The sequence below is a fragment of the Sphaerodactylus townsendi genome, linkage group LG15 (assembly GCF_021028975.2).
Source record: "Sphaerodactylus townsendi isolate TG3544 linkage group LG15, MPM_Stown_v2.3, whole genome shotgun sequence".
NCBI classification, from domain to species: Eukaryota; Metazoa; Chordata; class Lepidosauria; order Squamata; family Sphaerodactylidae; genus Sphaerodactylus; species Sphaerodactylus townsendi.
This window is the reverse complement of record NC_059439.1, coordinates 32,898,244-32,918,275: the sequence shown is the minus strand read 5'-3', so window position 1 is coordinate 32,918,275 and position 20,032 is coordinate 32,898,244. Positions and strand designations below refer to the sequence as shown.

At 47.2% G+C, this 20,032-nt stretch overlaps 2 protein-coding genes across 4 annotated transcripts; both read right to left on the bottom strand.

Annotated features, from left to right (window-relative positions):
- Nucleotides 1–820: 820 nt before the first annotated feature.
- LOC125445335 (ribonuclease pancreatic-like) lies at nt 821–4,069 on the bottom strand. The gene is made up of 2 exons (XM_048518372.1): nt 3,958–4,069; nt 821–1,577 (listed from the first exon to the last, which is right to left on the bottom strand). Exon 2 carries the CDS (start codon nt 1,556–1,558, stop codon nt 1,118–1,120), a length of 441 nt encoding a protein of 146 aa, XP_048374329.1. The 5' UTR covers nt 1,559–1,577; nt 3,958–4,069; the 3' UTR covers nt 821–1,117.
- Nucleotides 4,070–7,687: 3,618 nt separating this feature from the next.
- Nucleotides 7,688–15,504, bottom strand: LOC125445336 (ribonuclease pancreatic-like). Of its 3 annotated transcripts, XM_048518374.1 has the most exons (3): nt 15,403–15,504; nt 13,851–14,415; nt 13,303–13,610 (listed from the first exon to the last, which is right to left on the bottom strand). In XM_048518374.1, exon 2 carries the CDS (start codon nt 14,402–14,404, stop codon nt 13,970–13,972), a length of 435 nt encoding a protein of 144 aa, XP_048374331.1. In that variant the 5' UTR covers nt 14,405–14,415; nt 15,403–15,504; the 3' UTR covers nt 13,303–13,610; nt 13,851–13,969. The 3 variants fall into 3 exon arrangements, with proteins under 3 accessions (XP_048374333.1, XP_048374332.1, XP_048374331.1); XM_048518376.1 differs by lacking the exons at nt 13,303–13,610; nt 13,851–14,415 and adding an exon at nt 7,688–8,170 and having other exon boundaries at nt 15,403–15,437; XM_048518375.1 differs by lacking the exons at nt 13,303–13,610; nt 13,851–14,415 and adding an exon at nt 7,688–8,178 and having other exon boundaries at nt 15,403–15,425.
- Nucleotides 15,505–20,032: the final 4,528 nt, after the last annotated feature.

The following is a 20,032-nucleotide window of genomic DNA, read 5'->3' as shown; positions in this document are numbered from 1 at the left end:
CTTTTGGGGTTGAACTCAGGTTGGGGGCTTATTCTCATGGTTGCGGGTTGTTGGGTGGACAAATACTTAATTAGCAGAGTTAATGCAATAATGAGGCAGAGACCAGTTGCTTTACTGAAATAAAGTTTACTTACTACAGGGAAGGGAAACTTGGAAGAAAAACAATAAACATCTTTCTTACTAGCTAGCACCAACAGCCAGCTTGCTGCTTAGACTATTACATGGCTACTAAGCTATGGATAGAGTGAACTGAACTGAACACGTGCAGAGTGCAACACAAAGAAGATATATCTAAAGCAGTGGTGGGATCCAAAATTTTTAGTAACAGGTTCCCTCGCCAGCCCCCCCTCAGCAAAGGGGGCAGAGGCGTACCTAGGCAAACCTGAGCCCTGGGCAAAACCTGAGTTGGATGCCCCCCCATGGGCAGCCACCCCACCATGACCCCCCAAAATTTTTTTGCACCATTTCTAAATCATCATCACATTATAGAAAATGCCCCAACTCACAAATCTGAACACAGCAATGGTGAAACACACAGGTTCTTTGATAGAGACTGGTGAGATAAAAGGTACGAAAGGCTGAGAATCAATGAATTGCGGTACCTGAAAGGGATTAACCCAGTTCAGGGAGTTACATTATTAGTCGCAATTGCTATATGGAACCTTCACGTTCAAAGGCAGGATGCCTCTCGGGGAGGCGAGGGCGTGGAGATGGAAAAGCGGACCCAATTAGTAACCCCCTCTCGGCACACACAAATAATTAGTAACCCAGTCTCGGGAACCGGTGAGAACCTGCTGGATCCCACCTCTGATCTAAAGCCTACGTGCAGACCTGCATGTAGCCCACCCAACCAATAGGTATTAGCATGCAACAATTAACTCCTTCATTACTGGATTGTGTTACTGGCACTTGCCAAATCCCATCACGGGTGCTGTTACCAAGCCCATACAATAACGTCCTGGGATTCTCGGGGGAGAAGAAAGACCCGCTAAAAGAGTTTCAGATGCACTCGAGATATGGCCCAGGGATCCAAAGCTGAGAAAGCATTTAGCAAAGCAGAGCTAGGTCACCGCCGCTGTAATATTTCATTCGGTTTCTAGCTTCCTGGCGGTGTGGCCTACAGGTCGAGGTCGGTTGCGAAATGAACAGGCCACCCGTTCACACAGGCCACTCGAACTCTGCTGGTCTTTCGAGTGCCAGTATAATCGCAATTGGGAAACCGACCTCTATTGCTGCAGAGAGTGAGACGGAAAGACAAGATGCTGTTGTAAAAATTCGAAGAGCACAAAGTTCTTTTCGAAGGGCAGATATTCTGAATGCTGTCGGGATCGCCATGGATGAAGGTGTTGAGGGCTTTGCAGCTGTGTGTGGTCATTTGTCTCCGCCTCATCATGAGATTGCAGTAGGCGTTGGGGTCGCCGGCTGCGGTTTCGGGATAATCGATGTGCTGCCGTGCAAAATCCTCGTAGGTGGCCCCATCACTGCGCTGTCCCAGAAAAGCCACCAGAAGGACAGCAAAATAACAAAGCAGCAGCCAGGAAGAGATTTTCAGAGACATCCTGGTGGGGTCTGGGAGACTACAAAAGAAGAAGGAAATGTGAAAACTGTCGCTTTCTCCTCACGGCGACATTATTTGTTGATTTATTTTTTTGCATTTATTATCTGTCAGGGACAGTCCTTTCAGTCCTGAGGGAGAAGATACCGGCATGCCAGACTGTACCACTTTAGAATGAAGGTGAGGTGTGCATATATGATTTTTAAAAATATTCTCCTCAAATAGGAAAAAACACCCTTGGGCAGGATGATTCAGGGCTAGGCTATATCCTTCCCACAGCTGTGCTACTTGATGGCATGCTCTATAGCCTTTTCCATTTTTTTCCATAGATACCCCCACCTGCAACATAAAGTGGTACAGTCCAGCGTTGCAATACACACACACCTTTCTCTGTAATGTACAGAACACCTTTGAAACAGAACTTGTGGAAACAGGAATATTTAGATTATAAAAAATACTTTTTCACTACAAATATTTCTGGGTTGTAGTTTCTGAGTCTTTCTTTTCCTTTCTTTTCTGTTGTGGTTTTCTGGATCTCTTTTTCCCCTAACAAAAAGAACTGGAACTGGATTCTTGATCTTACGACAGTCGATGAACTGGATTTCAAACTCTCCCTTACATTTATCTCTGTTGAAATTGTTTTGGCCAAGCTCTCTATTCTGCCCAGAGCATTTTGAATCCTCCCCCTGTCCTCTGTGGTATTAGCTACCCCTCCTAATTTGATATCATCTGCAAATTTGATCAGTGTGCCCTCTATTTAATTATTTAAGTCATTGATAAAAATATTGAATAGCACTGGGCCCAGGACAGAGCCCTGTGGCACCCCACTACTCACTTCTCTCCAGGATGAAAATGAGCCATCGATGAGCACTCTTTGTGTTCGGCCAGTCAACCAATTACAAATCCTGCAAGCTTTCCCCTTCCCGTCCAGTTTTCTGTTTACAACCATTTGAACATGTAAGCCCCCACCTGCCATGTGAAATGGTACAGTCCGGGCCCAACTTTACCATCTCAGGGGAGACACAACCTAACTTCAGCTGTCTCAGGATCTCTGTAAGCAAATACTAAAGATCAAATTCAACACAAGTCAGATAGGAAAAATGGGATATCTGACACTAGGCATCAAAAGAAAACTTGTTGACTCTCAAATGTGACCAACTTTGGACAGTGAAGACCGTTGTACATCACAAATATGGCCATACACTGAAGACCGTTGTATGTCACAGTCTCTGAGCTATATTGTCCTGCCAAACATCTGGTTTTCAGAATCCAGCACTGTGGTTTCATTACCTCAACCTGGTAATGGACAGAGTGGCTTGATTTATTGTTGTGAAGGGGAATCCACCATTTATATGAGAGTCAAAAGTACACTCGTGGGCACCAGAGCATTGGGGGTTTCACCCTACACCAGTGGTGGCGAACCTATGGCACGGGTGCCAGAGGTGGCACTCAGAGCCCTCTCTGTGGGCACACGCAAACAGAGTTCATCATGTGGGGGGGAAATTGCCCCCCCCCACGCACACACATCTAGGCTGGCTTAGGCCGCTGGGCTCGATTATTAGCATTAAACCTAAGACCTAGTTTTGGGGAAGCAGTGTAGGTAACCCTGTTAAGTGCTGTTAAACCCCACTGATTTTCATGCGAAGAACTTAAGCGCGATCCTTTACCTGGGAGTAAGCTCGGTTGCTGGCAATGGGGCTTGCTTCTGTGTATACCCTCCTAGGGTCGTGAGTCACCTGTTTGAAGAGTTGCACGGTTGCTTCAAAGCAAAGCCACCGACTACCGCCAAGCTTACTCCTCAGTAACGCACGTCTCAGAGCCAACCGTTTTTTTCTAAACTAAAACCTCAGTATTCAGGTTAAATTGCCATGTTGGCACTTTGTGATAAATAAGTGTGTTTTGGGTTGCAATTTGGGCACTCGGCCTCGAAAAGGTTCGTCATCACTGCCCTACACCCTACACCACTATGGGGGTGGTCGCAGAGATCTCTATCAACCGGTATAAGCCACAATGGCAAACAGCCCTCAGGCTCCATGAAGAAAGACGATACATTCCAAGTTCCTCCAAGACGCTTTTTGATTAGCAAGAATCTAACTTTCGATGACATATTGGGAACTATGAAGATGTTGGCATTTGTTGCCTGGTCCGGCTACAAGCAGGGGATTCAGCAAATTGGCGCCACTTCGGCAGAACCGGTTGTTAAAATGGTGCTTGTATACGATCAGTTGTTAAATTATGTGAATCCCACCACCGGAACCAGTTGTTAAATTATTTGAATCCCACCACTGGCTACAAGAGTTTGCCTCCTGCATGTCTACAGAACCATTCTGCAAAGTTACTGACTGGCACGGATTCGTGTGGGAGAAGAGATGAAAGCCAGGTCACGGCCTTCTCTGACTTACCCAAGTTTCGTCCTGCCTGAGCCCTGGAGACGCTGAGGGATGGATCTTGCCCGTCCAAGTCTCTCCCTCAGCCTGGACTCTGAAGTATTATATAGATCTCATTTGGTGCAGGGGCAGGATCAAAAAAAAGAGGAAGAATCAGATGGTTTCTTTATACAAGATGCGAAACAAAAAGTGATTTTTGGGGTGTTTCCATGGAAATGGATTAATTTATTTCTTTGAATCCTGAACTTCCTTGAACTTTTCAAAGCCAGGATAGATGACAGAGGAATTGGAGTGGGGTGGGGGAGAAGCCAAGAGCTCTGGACTCCTGTTGGTCCTTGCCAGGTGTCAAGAGAAATGTGGACGCATGGGCCGAACGCCTGGGGAAATAAATGTGGAGGTGGAACACCTGAGAGAAACCAGGAGTGAGATCTTGGGCAGGGGTTCAAAGGCCAGCATCTCCAACTTAAGCAGCTGTTGTGTTCTCCTTAAGAGTGCTGGACTTTCCTACACCAGTCAACTGAGGTGGATGCCCGCCAAAGAGCTCTTTGAAGACTTCCTGGCTCACAATATTTGGGAATGAGCTCGTTGGGGGCTTATTCTCATGGTTGTGGGTGCTAGTGCCTTTACACGTGAGGGGGTTCTCCGCCTTCTCTACCATACAGATTCTCTCACATACAGATTTGGTGTCTTACTCAGCAATTGTGAGATGGTCCCACCCCTTAGCTGACAGGCCTGGGGCAGCGGCTGGTTTCCTGTCCCTTTCCCCCGTCAGAGTGGAGAATTCACTGAGAGATTGCTTTGTGAGACTCAAAATGCCTGTCCCTCCTGCAGTGACACAATTAGGTCTACGAACCCACGGTTGGCATTTTGCAATTCCCATCATTCTGAGTGTGCAAAAGACATAGACCTGAGCCCGTCAGCCTGAAGACCAGAGCTCTGTCCTTCTCCACACATCCCCCCTCTTCTTCAGAGAAGCCCTGGACATCAACCCCCCTCTAAGACCACTCTCTGTCCCTTTCTGCTGAAGATCTGGAAGCCCCACCAAGCAAGGGAGAACATAGAACATAAGAACATAAGAACAAGCCAGCTGGATCAGACCAGAGTCCATCTAGTCCAGCTCTCTGCTACTCGCAGTGGCCCACCAGGTTCCTTTGGGAGCTCACAGGCAGGATGTGAAAGCAATGGCCTTCTGCGGCTGTTGCTGCTCCCGAGCACCTGGTCTGCTAAGGCCTTTGCAATCTCAGATCAAAGAGGATCAAGATTGGTAGCCATAGATCGACTTCTCCTCCATAAATCTGTCCAAGCCCCTTTTAAAGCTATCCAGGTTAGTGGCCATCACCACCTCCTGTGGCAGCATATTCCAAACACCAATCACACGTTGCGTGAAGAAGTGTTTCCTTTTATTAGTCCTAATTCTTCCCCCCAGCATTTTCAATGGATGCCCCCTGGTTCTGGTATTGTGAGAAAGAGAGAAAAATTTCTCTCTGTCAACATTTTCTACCCCATGCATAATTTTATAGACTTCAATCATATCCCCCCTCAGCCATCTCCTCTCCAAACTAAAGAGTCCCAAACGCTGCAGCCTCTCCTCGTAAGGAAGGTGCTCCAATCATCCTCGTTGCCCTTCTCTGCACTTTTTCTCTTTAATATTCTTTTTGAGGCTGGCTATGACCCTTCTCGGAAGGAGCGGTAAGCCCAGCGCATCTCGGTGGATTAGAAGTTAAGTGACACACACACAAGAAAACACAAACACTCCTTTTTTCTTTTTGCTGCAAGGATTTATTGGGTAAGCGGTAAAGCAAAATAAAGCGAGGCAGAAGCAATTGCTCTCCATCCTGACACAATGTTCCCTCCGCATTGCTGGGGGATGAATGAGGAAGGGTGGGAAGACTTACTGGCTCATCTGTAGGGTTGTAACCAGTGGCATGGGGCCCAAGGGGCCAGGTGGGGCGCGATGCTCCGGGCTCGTGCTTGGGCGTGGCATGGGCGTGGCAGGAGGGGTGTGTGGCAAGGAGCAGGGCAAATGCACGCCCCGGGTGCAGTTTCCCGCTCACTCCACCAGAGGGCCACAGAAAACAACATCAGGAGGCTTGCGGCTACTTATATAGTTAAGGCAAAGTCTTGTTTGGATCCATGGGCACTCCCAGTGGGCTTGCCAACTGCAAGTTGGATACCTCCTGGGCTAAATATGACCTGCAGTGTCGGAAGCCTCTATTGCTCTTGGTTGTGCGAATTCTAGCTTCAGTGGACTGAGTGGTAAGAATGAAATCATTCAAATGTAAAAACCTGTGAATCAAATAGATCAGATTTCAGGGTAGCTGTGTTGGTCTGTAGAAGTGGGTCCTGATTCAAGTTCAGCCGCTTTTTAAAAACCAGAAAAACTCTCCAGATATCGAACAAAATGAGCTTTGACTTATGAAATCTCACATGGTGGGAAAATTTATGGGTCTCTGAGTTGCTAGTGGACTCGAATTCAAGTCTCCACATGTACTGTGGGATATAAAGCAGAAAAACAGAAGCAGCATCGAATCATCAGTTTTAACGGTGAGTTTGTAGATGAGACACCCCGGCCTCAAACTCCGATATCACCTCCTGCTCAATTCTTTTCAAGGGAGTGCAGTCAGTTCTCATGATCTCCTCCCAGTCAGAGGGGTAGAGACAGTCACGAAGGGAAGAGAAATCCAAAGAGATGCACTTACATGAGTGAACCAGGCCTTTAATAACCAACACCTTTGAAAAGCTCTATTAGGCTCACCCTTTGCGCAGTGATAGCAGCTCATTCATAAGAACATAAGAACTAGCCAGCTGGAACAGACCAGAGTCCATCTAGTCCAGCACTCTGCTACTCGCAGTGGCCCACCAGGTGCCTTTGGGAGATCACATGCAGGAGGTGAAAGCAATGGCCTTCTGCGGCTGCTGCTCCTGAGCACCTGGTCTGCTAAGGCCTTTGCAATCTCAGATCAAGGAGGATCAAGATTGGTAGCCATAGATGGACTTCTCCTTCATAAATCTATCCAAGCCCCTTTTAAAGCTATCCAGGTTAGTGGCCATCACCACCTCCTGTGGCAGCATATTCCAAACACCAATCACATGTTGCATGAAGAAGTGTTTCCTTTTATTAGTCCTAATTCTCTCCCCCCCCCCCCAGCATTTTCAATGGATGCCCCCTGGTTCTAGTATTGTGAGAAAGAGAGAAAAATTTCTCTCTGTCCACATTTTCTACCCCATGCATAATTTTATAGACTTCAATCACATCCCCCCTCAGACGTCTCCTCTCCAAACTAAAGAGTCCCAAACGCTGCAGCCTCTCCTCGTAAGGAAGGTGCTCCAGTCCCTCAATCATCCTTGTTGCCCTTCTCTGCACTTTTTCTATCTCTTCGATATCCTTTTTGAGATATGGCGATTCGTTCCATCAACCACTGAATATATGCTTGTGAACCAGGCTTTTCTGCCTCTGTCCACACAGGTGATTTTATTCCACTCCCTCAACTGTTATAGCTTCCCCCACCTCCACTCCAAGAATCCTGAGATTTCTAGTTTGTTGACAGCACTGACTGAGTATCCTACGTGAGTGATCAACAAACTCCACCCTATACAGCGACAAGTCCTGGTGATACTCGCAGGAGAAGGAAGACCATCTAAATGAGTTTCAGATGCACTACAGGTATGTCCCAGAGATCCATCGCTGAGAAAGCATTAAGCAAAGCGGAGCTAGGTCGGCGTCGCTGCAATATTTCATTCGGCTTCCGGCTTCCTGGCAGCGTGTCGCAAGTTGCTTCAGCCTACAGGAATTTCTCAAAGTGAACAGGCAGCCCGTTTACACAGGCCACACAAATTTTCTTGGTCATTCGTGTGCCGACATAATTGCAATTAGGATAAAGACCGATATTGAAGCAGGCGGTGACACGGAAGCGCTGTCTGCTGTTGTAAAAATTGCCGGAGGTACAGATCCAGTGCCTGCAGCAGATATTCTGAATGCTGTCGGGATCGCTATGGATGAAGGTGTTGTAGGTTTTGCAGGCTCCTGTGGTCATGCCTCTCTGCCTCATCATGCGGTTGCAGTAGGCGTTCGGGTTGCTGTTCCCGGGTCCTGAAGGTTCTATGTGCTGCCGTGCGAAATCCGCGTAGGTGGCCCCATCGCTGGACTGTCCCAGGAAAGCCACCAGAAGGACAGCAAAAGAGCAGAGCAACAGCAAAGAAGAGATTTTCAGAGACATCCTGGTGGGGTCTTGGAGACTATGGAAGAAGAAGGAAATGTGAAAACTGTCGCTTTCTCTTTACGATGACATTATTTGTTGATGGGTTTTTTTGCATTTATTATCTACCGTGTTTCCCCGAATATAAGACAGTGTCTTATATTAATTTTTGCTCCCAAAGATGCGCTGTGTCTTATTTTCAGGGGATGTCTTATTTTTCCTGTGTTCTGTTCGTCGCGCATGCTTCCAAACAAAAACTTTGCTATGTCTTACTTTTGGGGGATGCCTTATATTTCGTACTTCAGCAAAACCTCTACTATGTCTTATTTTTCGGGGGTGTCTTATATTAGGGGAAACAGGGTACAAAGGACAAGCCTTTGGCTCCTGAGACAGAAGATACAGGCATGCCAGACTGTACCACTTCAGAATGAAGCTGGGGTGTGCATATGTGATTTTTAAAAATATTCTCCTCAAATAGGAAAAAGCCCCTTGGACAGGATGATGCATGGCTAGGCGACATCTTTCCCACAGCTGCGCTACTTGACGGCATGTCCTGCAGCCTTTTCTATTATTTTCCATAGATGCCCCCACCTGCAACATAAAGTGGTACAGTCCAGCATTCCAACCCAAACCCCAATTCACCAGCATGTGCAGAACACCTCTGAAACAGAACGTGTGGAAGCAGGAATGTTCAGACTTATTAAAACATACTTTTTCACTCCAAATATTTCTGGGTTTGCAGTTCCTAAGCCTTTCTTTTCCTTTCTTTTCTGTTGGGGTTTTCTGGATCTCTTCCCCCACCCCCTAATAAAAAGATCTGGAGGGATTTTGAATTCTTCCTCCATATCTGTTGTGCGTTCATGGCAATGAATCCCCTCCCCCGCCCCCGAGGGTCTTTTGAGCTTCAGTGGCGTAGGAGCAGCAGTGGCACAGGAGGTTAAGAGCTCGTGTATCTAATCTGGAGGAACCGGGTTTGATTCCCAGCTCTGCCGCCTGAGCTGTGGAGGCTTATCTGGGGAATTCAGATTAGCCTGTGCACTCCCACACACACCAGCTGGGTGACCTTGGGCTAGTCACAGCTTCTCAGAGCTCTCTCAGCCCCACCTACCTCACAGGGTGTTTGTTGTGAGGGGGGAAGGGCAAGGAGATTGTAAGCCCCTTTGAGTCTCCTGCAGGAGAGAAAGGGGGGATAGAAATCCAAACTCCTCCTCCTCCTCCTCCTCCTCCTCCTCCTCCTCTTCTTCTTCTTCTTCTTCTTCTTCTTCTTCTTCTTCTTCTTCTTCTTCTTCTTCTTCTTCTTCTTCTTCTTCTTCTTCTTCTTCTTCTTCTTCTTCTTCTTCTTCTTCTTCTTCTTCTTCTTCTTCTTCTTCTTCTTCTTCCTTATCCTCTCTTAATCCCTCACTGAGCATGGGTTCTGGTGGCCACTCTGGAAAGCCGCCAGCCATTTTGTACATGATAACAAGGGACTTGTTTGTACGTCATGGAGCACTATCCAGCCATTGTAGGTGACAGCCAGTGATGCATCTAAAGTATGGCAGGTATGGCATGTGCCCTGGGCGCCATTTGAAAGGGGGCACCATCCCTGTCTACCTGCCACCTCACCACAGCTGTGCCATCCGGGCAACTCATCTTGCTCCTCCCGCTGTCCGGCCCCTTGGCACCAGTCGGCCGCTATTCACATATTAAAATAGGTTGAACAGCTGGTGTGCAATGCGTTCTCTTATTTTCTGACCACTCAGCCACTGTCGGGGGAGTCAATGCTGTTTCACACATACAGAAGACTTCTAGGGAGAAAACTAACTGCCTAGGACAGGGGTAGGGAACCTGTGGCTCTCCAGATGTTCAGGAACTACAATTCCCATCAGCCCCTACCAGCATGGCCAATTGGCCATGCTGACAGAGGCTGATGGGAATTGTAGTTCCTGAACATCTGGAGAGCCGCAGGTTCCCTACCCCTGGCCTAGGAGAATCATAGAAGAAGAAGAGTTTGGATTTATATCCCCCCTAGGAGACTCAAAGGGGCTTTCAATCTCCTTGCCCTTCCCCCCTCACAACAAACACCCTGTGAGGTAGGTGGGGCTGAGAGAGCTCCGAGAAGGTGTGATTAGCCCAAGGTCACCCAGCTGGTGTGTGTGGGAGTGCACAGGCTAATCTGAATTCCCCAGATAAGCCTCCACAGCTCAGGCGGCAGAGCTGGGAATCAAACCTGGTTCCTCCAGATTAGCTACACGAGCTCTTAGCCTCCTACGCCACTGCTGATGAAGATGTTGGCATTTGTTGCCTGGTTAGGTGGCAAGTGTTTCCTTACTGCATGTCTACAGAACCATTCTGCAAAGTTCTTGATGAAAGCCAGGTGACGGCCTTCTCTGACTTACCCAAGTTTCGCCCTGTCTGGAGATGCTGAGGGATGGATCTTGCCCGTCCAAGTCTGGAGATGCTGAGGGATGGATCTTGCCCGTACCAGTCTCTCCCTCAGCCTGGACCCTGAAGTATTATATAGATCTCAGGTGGGTCAGGGACAAGATCAAGAAAAAGAGGAAGAGTCAGGTGGTTTCTATATACAGGAAGCGAAACAAACAGTGTGGGTTTGCTTCTCACAGAAAAGTGTTCATTTCTGTCTTTGAACCCTGAACTTCCTTGAACTTTTAAAAGCCAATACACAGGGGGATTGGAGGGGGTGGGGAGGGAGAAGCCAAGAGCTTTGGACTCCTGTCTCAGCTGTTGGTTCTTGCCAGGTGTCAAGAGAAATGTGGATGCCTGGGGAAATAAATATGGAGGTGGAACACCTGAGGGAAACATGGAGAGAGATCTTGGGCAGGGGTTCAAAGGCAGGCCTCTCTAACTTCAGCAAATGTTGTGTTCACCTTAAGAGCTCTGGGCTTTCCTATAGCAGTCAACAGAGGTGGATGTCCGCCATCTTACACTGAAAAGAGCTCTTTGCAGACTTCCTGACCTTTGGGATTGAGCTCAGGTTGGGGGCTTATTCTCATGGTTGTGGGAGCTGTTCCCAAGCCCATAAGCCTGAGAGGTTCTCTGCCTTCTCTACCATACAGATTGTGAGATGTCCTCTCTCTCTTGCCTGACTTTGGTATCTTACTCAGCAATTCTGAGTGTTCCCACCCTTTAGCTGACAGGCCTCAGGCCACAACTGGTTTCCTGTCCCCTTTATCCTGTCAGGGTCCAGAAATCGCTTTGGGATTTGCTTTGCGAGGCCCAAAAGCCCCGTCCCTTTTAAGCGGCGCAATGAATCAGGCCTACGAACCCACGGTGGGCATTTTGCAATCCACATAATTCTGAGTGCGCAAAAGACATAGAACGGAGCCCATCAGCCTGAAGACCAGAGCTCTGTCCTTCTCCCCACATCCCCCACTTCTTCAGAGAAGCCCCGGACATCAGCCCCCCTCTAAGACCACTCTCTGTCCCTTTCTGCTGAAGATCTGGCAGCCTGACCAAGCAACAGAGGCTGGCTATGACCCTTCTCGGAAGGAGCGGAAAGACCAGCCCATCTCGGTGGATTAGAAATTAGGTGCCACACACACAAGAAAACACAAACACTCGTTTTTCTTTTTGCTGCAAGGATTTATTGGGTAAAGCAAAATAAAGCAAGGCAACAGCAATCGCTCTTCATCCTGACACAGCGTTCCCTCCGTGTTCCTGGGAAATGAATGGAGAAGGGAGGGGAATCTCTAGGGAGAGCGGAGGAGAAGGGTTGTAACGCTTGTAATGAACACCAGAGGGCAGGAGCAAACAACATCAGGAGGCTTGAGGCGAGTTATTTTTCTAAGGCAAAGTCTTGTTTGGATCAATGGGCACTCCCAGTGGGGTTGCCAACTCCAGGTGGACAACTCTTGGGCTAAATATGTCTTGCAGTGTTTGAAGCTTCATTTCCTCTTGGTTGTGCAAATTCTAGCTTCAGTGGGCTGAAACTGCTTAGCTCATGAGGTGCTATAGAATGTTTGGGAACATCTCAGCTGCTCCAAAATATGGGGAAAAAACTATAAGCCCAGTTCCACTTAAAGTCTGGCAGCACACACAGGCTTCGGACGCCTCGGGTTGTTGGGAGGAGGCCCGATCGGTAGACAACTGACTGTAAAGTGGATTTCGAGTCAGTCGAGTTTATGAACTACAAGAGTGGCTGGTTGCACATGAAACAGAGTAGTATTTGAATGATGTGCGAGAATTAAGAAGCAGCAGGAATATGCTTAGATGTCTATGGCCCTTTCCCCACTTACCTTTGTCGGAGGGTTGCTGCGCGCAATTACCAGCACGCGCAATTCCTGGTGCGCGCCCCGGCTTCCCCACGACGCGGGGTCATCAAAAGGCGCCATTTGAAAAGGCGCCAGGAATTACGCACGCTGAGGGGGCGTGAGAGAGGCAGCGTCGGGGCGGCTGCGTTCTCGCCGCCCCTGAAGTGGGGAGTGCAGCTGGACCCCGCGCTACTTTAGGAGAGTAGCGCGGGGCTTAAGGTAAGTGGGGAAAGGGCCTTAGTGTGGGAGAACATATGAAAGGGGTGAGTGAGAAGCATCTATGTTTGTTTGTATGTGTGCATAATGTTGAGTGCTGAATGGTAAAAATGAGGCCATTCAAATCCAAAAACCTGTGAATCAAATAGATCACATTTCAGGGTAGCTGAGTTAGTCTGTGCAAGGAGCACTTGATTCAACTTCAGCAGCTTTTTAAAAACCAGAAAAACTCCCCAGGTATCGAACAAAGTGACCTTTGACTTGTGAAATCTTACATGGTGGGAAAATTTATGGTTCTTTAAGGCCCCTTCCGCACATGCAGAATAATACACTTTCAGTCCGCTTTCACAATTGTTTGCAAGCGGATTTTGCTATTCCGCACAGTCAAATCCAGCTGCAAAGTGCATTGGAAGGGGATTGAAAGCGCATTATCCTGCATGTGTGGAAAAGGCCTAAGTGGCTAATGGACTCAGATTCAGGTCTCCACATGTAAACTGTGATATAAAATAGAAAAACAAAAGCAGCATCGAGTGATCTGTTTTAGAGGTGAGTTCGCAGATGAGACCCTCCAGTCTTCAACTCCGATATCACTGCAAGCACAATTCTTTTCAAGGGAGTGCAGTCAGTTCCGCTGGTCTCCCATTCACAAGGCTGGGGAAAGTCAAGAAGGGAAAAGAAACCCCAAGAGATGCACTAACAGGTGTGAACATCCAGGCCTTTAATAACTGACACACATGAAAAGCTCTATTAAGCTCACCCGTTGGCCTTTCCCCTGCGATAGCAGCTCATTCATTCGATCAACAGCTGGAAGCGTATCTGTGAACCAGGTTTTCCAGCCTCTGTCCACACAGACGATTTTATTCTACTCCCTCCACTGTTATAGCTCCCCCATCCAAAGAATCCTGGGATTTCTAGTTTGATGATTGCGCTCAGCATCCTACATGAGCGATCTATAAGCCCTGTCCTATGCAAGGACAAGTCCTGGGTTTCTCGGGGGGAGAAGGAAGACCTATGGAGGAGAAGTCGATCTATGGCTACCAATCTTGATCCTCCTTGATCTCAGATTGCAAATGCCTTAGCAGACCAGGTGCTCAGGAGCAGCAGCAGCAGCAGAAGGCCATTGCTTTCACCTCCTGCATGTGAGCTCCCAAAGGCACCTGGTGGGCCACTGCGAGTAGCAGAGTGCTGGACTAGATGGACTCTGGTTTGATCCAGCAGGCTAGTTCTTATGTTCTTATGTTCTTAAGACCTGCTAAACGAGGTTAAGGTGCACTACAGAGATGTCCCAGAGATCCGTCGTTGAGAAAGCATTAAGCAAAGCAGAGCTAGGTCGTCGCTGCTGAAATATTTCCTTCGGCTTGCTTCGGCCTACAGGTCGGTTTGGAAGTGAACAGGCAACCCCTTCACACAGCCCACACGGACTCTCTTGGTCATTTCCGTGCCGATGTAATTGCACTTAGGATAACGACCTCTATTGCGGCAGAAAGTGAGAGGGAAACTTTGTCTGCTGTCATAGAGATTCCCAGACCACCTGGTACCTCCCCCGCTGCAGATATTCTGAATGTTGCTGGGCTCGTCATGGATGAAGGTATTGTTCGCTTTGCAGCTGCCGTCGGTCATGCCTCTGTCCTTCATCATGACTTTGCAGTAGGCGTTGGGGTTGTCAGCTGCGGTTTTCGGATAACCGATGTGCTTACGTGCGAAATCCGCGTAGTTGGCCCCATCACTGGGCTGTCCCAGGAAAGCCACCAGAAGGACAGCAAAATAGCAGAGCAGCAGCCAGGAGGAGGTTTTCGAAAACATCCTGGAAGGGTCTGGGAGAAAAGAGAAGAAGGAAGTGTGAAAACTATCGCTTCCCTTTACTGTGTCATTATTTGTTGATTTATTTTTTGCATTTATGATCTGTAAAGGACAATCCTTTGGCTCCTGTGGGAGAAGATACAGGCATGCGGGACTGTACCACTTCAGAAGGAAGGTGGGGTGTGCCTATGTGATTTTTTTTTTTGAAATATTCTCCTCAAATAGGAAAAAGCTCCTTGTAAAGGATGATGCATGGCTAGGCGACATCTTTCCCACAGCTGTGCTACTTGACGGCACGCGCTGTAGCTTTTCCCATTCTTTTCCACAGATACCCCCACCTGCAACATAAAGTGGTACAGTCCAGCATTCCAAAACCCCACCCAATTCTGCATAATGGGCAAAACACCTCTGAAACAGAACATATGGAAGCATGAAAATTCAGAATGCCTTCTCTACCATCCAGATTGGGCAATGTCCTCTCTCGTGCCTGGCTTTGGCATCTTACTCAGCAATTGTGACATGTTCCCCACCCCTTAGCTGACAGGCCTGGGGCAGCGGCTGGTTAAGTGATTTCTCCACTCCCGTGGTGGCGAACCTTTGGCACTCCAGATGTTATGGACTACAATTCCCATCAGCCCCTGCCAGCATGGCCAATTGGTCATGCTGGCAAGGGCTGATGGGAATTGTAGTCCATAACATCTGGAGTGCCAAAGGTTCGCCACCACTGCTCTACTCTGACCGGGGGCAGCTGCTGCCCCATGCCTGGAAGATAAAAGGTGGGAACATCTCACAATTGCTGAGTAAGGCACCAAAGGCAGCCTCCACAGCTCAAGTGGCAAAGCGGGGAATCAAACCCAGTTCTCCAGATTAGAGTGCACTTGCTCTTAACCACTATGCCCCTGCTGCTCTCAATGTTGGCATTCATTCTGCAGAACCATTCTGCAAAGCTGGTTCGTGTGGGACAAGAGATGAAAGCCAGTTCATGGCCTTCTCAGACTTACCCAAGTTTCGTCCTGCCTGAGCCCTGGAGATGCTGAGGGATGAATCTTGCCCATCCAAGTCTCTCTCTCAGCCTGGACTCTGAAGTATTATATGTATCTCAGGTGGGGCAAGGGCAGGATCAAAAAAGAAAGAGGAAGAGTCCGATGGTTTCTACATACAGGATGTGAAACAAACAATGTTGGGGTTTTTTGTGGGTTTCCACAGAAATGTTTTGATTGAAATGTGTTCCGCAGAAATGTGTTCTTTGAACCCTGAACTTCCAGAACTCTTAAAAGTCAATATGGAGGACAGCGGGATTGGAGGGGGGGGGGGCGGAGAAGCCAAGAGCTCTGGACTCCTGTCTCAGCTGCAGTTTCTTGCCCCGTGTCAAGAGAAATATAATATAATATGTAATCTGTCTATTGTGTACATTGAAAAAATGTTTTGATTCTTTAGAATAGCAATAAAATTAATAATAATTAAAATAAATCATTTCATTGAAACTGACTAGGGTTCTTTCAGCTTTGGGAAGGAACCAACGAACAGAGCAAAATCCAGGGTCTTTATACAGTTTTCAGGGGTTGGGTCATAAGTACATCAAAGGCAAAATTTACACATTACAAAAGGAAAATATGTGTCACTCAATCCCATCAGGGTTTCTCTGTGAGACTTGATGGCACCATGGAATTTTCACACTTCGAACTTCCTGGCCATCCTTATCTCTGCAATCCTGAATGTTTCTATTTTATGGCTAGTTGGAATAACAAAAAATAATGCTCATCTTCTAGGCCATCTGGTGGTTAAGAACATAAGAACAAGCCAGCTGGACCAGACCAGAGTCCATCTAGTCCAGCACTCTGCTACTCGCAGTGGCCCACCAGGTGCCACTGGGAGCTCACAAGCAGGATGTGAAAGCAATGGCCTTCTGCGGCTGTTGCTCCCGAGCACCTGGACTGTTAAGGCATTTGCAATCTCAGATCAAAGAGGATCAAGATTGGTAGCCATGAATCGACTTCTCCTCCATAAATCTGTCCAAGCCCCTTTTAAAGCTATCTAGGTTAGTGGCCATCACCACCTCCTATGGCAGCATATTCCAAACACCAATCACACGTTGCGTAAGAAGTGTTTCCTTTTATTAGTCCTAATTCTTCCCCCCAGCATTTTCAATGGATGCCCCCTGGTTCTGGTATTGTGAGAAAGAGAGAAAAATTTCTCCCTGTCAACATTTTCTACCCTATGCATAATTTTATAGACTTCAATCATATCCCCCCTCAGACGTCTCCTCTCCAAACTAAGGAGTCCCAAACGCTGCAGCCTTTCCTCATAAGGAAGGTGCTCCAGTCCCTCAATAATCCTCGTTGCCCTTCTCTGCACTTTTTCTATCCCTTCAATATCCTTTTTGAGATGTGGCGACCGAAACTGAACACAGTACTCCAAGTGCGGTCGCACCACTGCTTTATGTAAGGGCATGACAATCTTTGCAGTTTTATTCTCAATTCCTTTCCTAATTATCCCCAGCATAGAGTTTGCCTTTTTCACAGCTGCCATGCATTGAGTTGACATTCCCATGGAACTATCTTTCTAAATGTCTTCTTAAATCTAACAATTGTTTTCTGCGTTTCTGAATGTCCTGCATAACATTTCTTTCCCTCTATTTGAGTTCAGACATAGAATTCTACATTTGGCTTTCGGCCTTGTTTAATTATCAAGGCCTCCTGGTATTTGTTACCTGTTTGTTATATTTCTTTCCTGTATCTACAGTGGTGTAAGTCTGGTGTAAGTTACTAAGCGAGAGATTTGTGCGGAGGTTTGTCTGACACTTGAAATTCCCTTAACTTAATTTTTATCCTTTTTCCTTATTTTCCTGTCTGCACATTTGCAGGGCAGGGTGCAACTGAGGCCTCTTTCTAAGTTTGAGTGATCCAGAGTTTATGAACCAAAGTACATACCGTGTTTCCCCGAATATAAGACAGTGTCTTATATTAATTTTTGCTCCCAAAGATACTCTATGTCTTATTTTCAGGGGATGTCTTATATTTCTGTATTCTGTTCGTCAGGCATGCTTCCAAATAAAAACTTTGCTATGTCTTACTTTCGGGGGATGCCTTATATTTAGCACTTCAGCAAAACCTCTACTATGTCTTATTTTTGGGGGATGTCTTATATTAGGGGAAACAGGGTATATTCTAAACTTCTTTAGCAAGAACCAATTAATTCTTACTATTTCTAACTGAGCCATCTTAACCTTGAATTCTATATAATGTAATGCCTACCTATTCTATTTTATTAATACCTACTAAAACCTTTTTACAAACTTACTGCCTCTATTTCATAATGCATAGTTAGACCAAAGAATGTACAGTTAGACCAAAGAATGGGAGTTTTTGGTTCTTCCGCCCAGAATCCTGACACAACGTTCCCTCTGTATTGCTGGGAGATGAATGAGGAATGAAGGGAGCCGTTCCAAGCTGATCTGTAAGGTGTGCTGAGGAGAAGGGCTATCACACTTGTAATGAACACCAGAGGGCAGGAGAAAACAAGATCAGGAAGATGTATTGTCGAAGGCTTTCACGGCCGGAATCACTGGGGTGCTGTGTGGTTTCCGGGCTGTATGGCTGCTAGAACACGGCCATACAGCCCGGAAACCGCACAGCACCCCAAGATCAGGAGGCTTGCGGCTACCTATACAAGGGAAAATCTTGTTGGGCTCAATTGACACTGCCAGTGGGGTTGCCAACTCCAGATTAGATACCGCTTGGACTAAATATGCCCTGCAGTGTATGAAGTTTCTTTTGTTCTTGGTTGTGCAAATTCTAGTCTCAGTGGAGTGAAACTGCTTAGTGGATGAGGTGCTATAGAATGTTCAGGGACATTTCAACTCCTCAGAACTATGGGGGGAAATGATAAGCCCAGCTTCCGCCCAAAGCCTGTCAGCACACACAGGCTTCGGACGCCTCGGGATTGTTGGGAGCCAAAGAGAAGAGGAGGCCCAATCTGCAGACAACGGAGTGTAAAGTGGATTTTATGTCATTCGGGTTTGTGAACTACAGGAGTGGCTGGTGGCGCATGAAAGAGGGTAGTATTTGAATGACGTGCGAGGATTAAAAAGCAGCAGGAATATGGTTAGATGTCTGTATGTGGGAGAACATATGAAAGGGCGGGGTGAGAGAGAAGCATTTATGTGTGTTTGTATGTGTGCAACATGTTGAGTGCTGAGTGGTAAAAAATGACGTCATTCAAATGTAAAAACCTGTGAATCAAATAGATCACATTTCAGGGTAGCTGTGTTGGTCTGTACAAGCAGAATTTGATTCAAATTCAGAAGCTTTTTAAAAACCAGCAAGACACCCCAGATATCAAACAACATGAGCTTTGACTTCAATCAATCAATCATTTATTTACAGTTAATGGCCAGTACAACAGAACAAAAGTACATCAATTTCACAGTACCGTTAGCATAGACCAGGGGTCCCCAAACTTTTTAAACAGGGGGCCAGTTCACTGTCCCTCAGACTGTTGGAGGGCCGGACTAAAAAAAACTATGAACAAATTCCTATGTACAAATGATTGTAAAATGTTTGATTTCACCTTTCAGCCTTTCTGTCATGGTCTATTTTTAGAACAGTGACCAAAGTATGTCAAGTACAGGGTGGGCTCCAAATATTGTTGGGGAGGCTGTGGAATACCTTCCCCTGTTAAAAAAAAAAGCAGAACTTTCCCAATGAAGCATTCCATCTAACCCAGGATCAGGTATCTTCCTGGGTTCTTTCCTCCCTAGCAGCCAGCGAGCGATTCACCAGCCTGGCTGATGCCAATGGGAGTGAGGCGGAACAGAAAGCCTGAGAGCAACACATGGAGTAGCCGAGAGGGAAGGGCGGAGCAGGCGTTGCCACATGTAAGGTTTCCAATTCTGGGTCAGAAAATGCATGGAGATTTGGGGGTGCCATCATGTAACTGCAATCAATGGCCGTTGGGGCCGGTTCCTCCTCTCCCTCGAGCCCCCACTGCACATGAATGGAGCCATCGCTGCCATGCCTGGCGGGCCGGATAAATGCCTTCAGGGGCCACATTTGGCCCCCGGGCCGTAGTTTGGGGACCCCTGGCATAGACTATATGTGTACGAGAAAGAGAACACTAGAAACACAGATCAAGGGTGATATGTCGTCTGTGGTATACACAAAGAGGGTATTCACATGCTGGGGGAATTTATGGGTCTTTAAGTTGCTCGTGGGCTTGAATTCAGGTCTCCACATGCGGTCTATGATATGAAAAAGAAAAAACAGGAGCAGCATTAAGTGATCAGTTTTAAGGGCGAGTTCACAGATGGGACACCCCCAGCCTTGAACCTCAGGCACAATTCTTTTCAAGGGAGTACAGTCCGTCCTTGCGGTCTCCTCCTAGTCAGAGGGGCAGAGACAGTCAGGAGGGGAAGAGAAACCCCAAGAGATGCATTTACACGTGTGAATCAGGCCTTTAACAACTGACACCCTTGAAAAGCTCGATTAAGCTCACCCTTTGTCCTTTCCCCTGTGATAGCAGCTCACTCGTTCCATCCCCTGCTGAATGGGTGCTTGTGAACCAGGTTTTCCAGCCTCTGTCCACACAGATGATTTTATTCCACGCCCTCAACTGTTATAGCTTCCCCGCCCC

Excerpts from the sequence above, each read along its gene's own strand:
- LOC125445335 (XM_048518372.1), bottom strand. The coding sequence starts at position 1,558 with ATGTCTCTGAAAATCTCTTCCTGGCTGCTGCTTTGTTATTTTGCTGTC.
- LOC125445336 (XM_048518374.1), bottom strand. The coding sequence starts at position 14,404 with ATGTTTTCGAAAACCTCCTCCTGGCTGCTGCTCTGCTATTTTGCTGTC.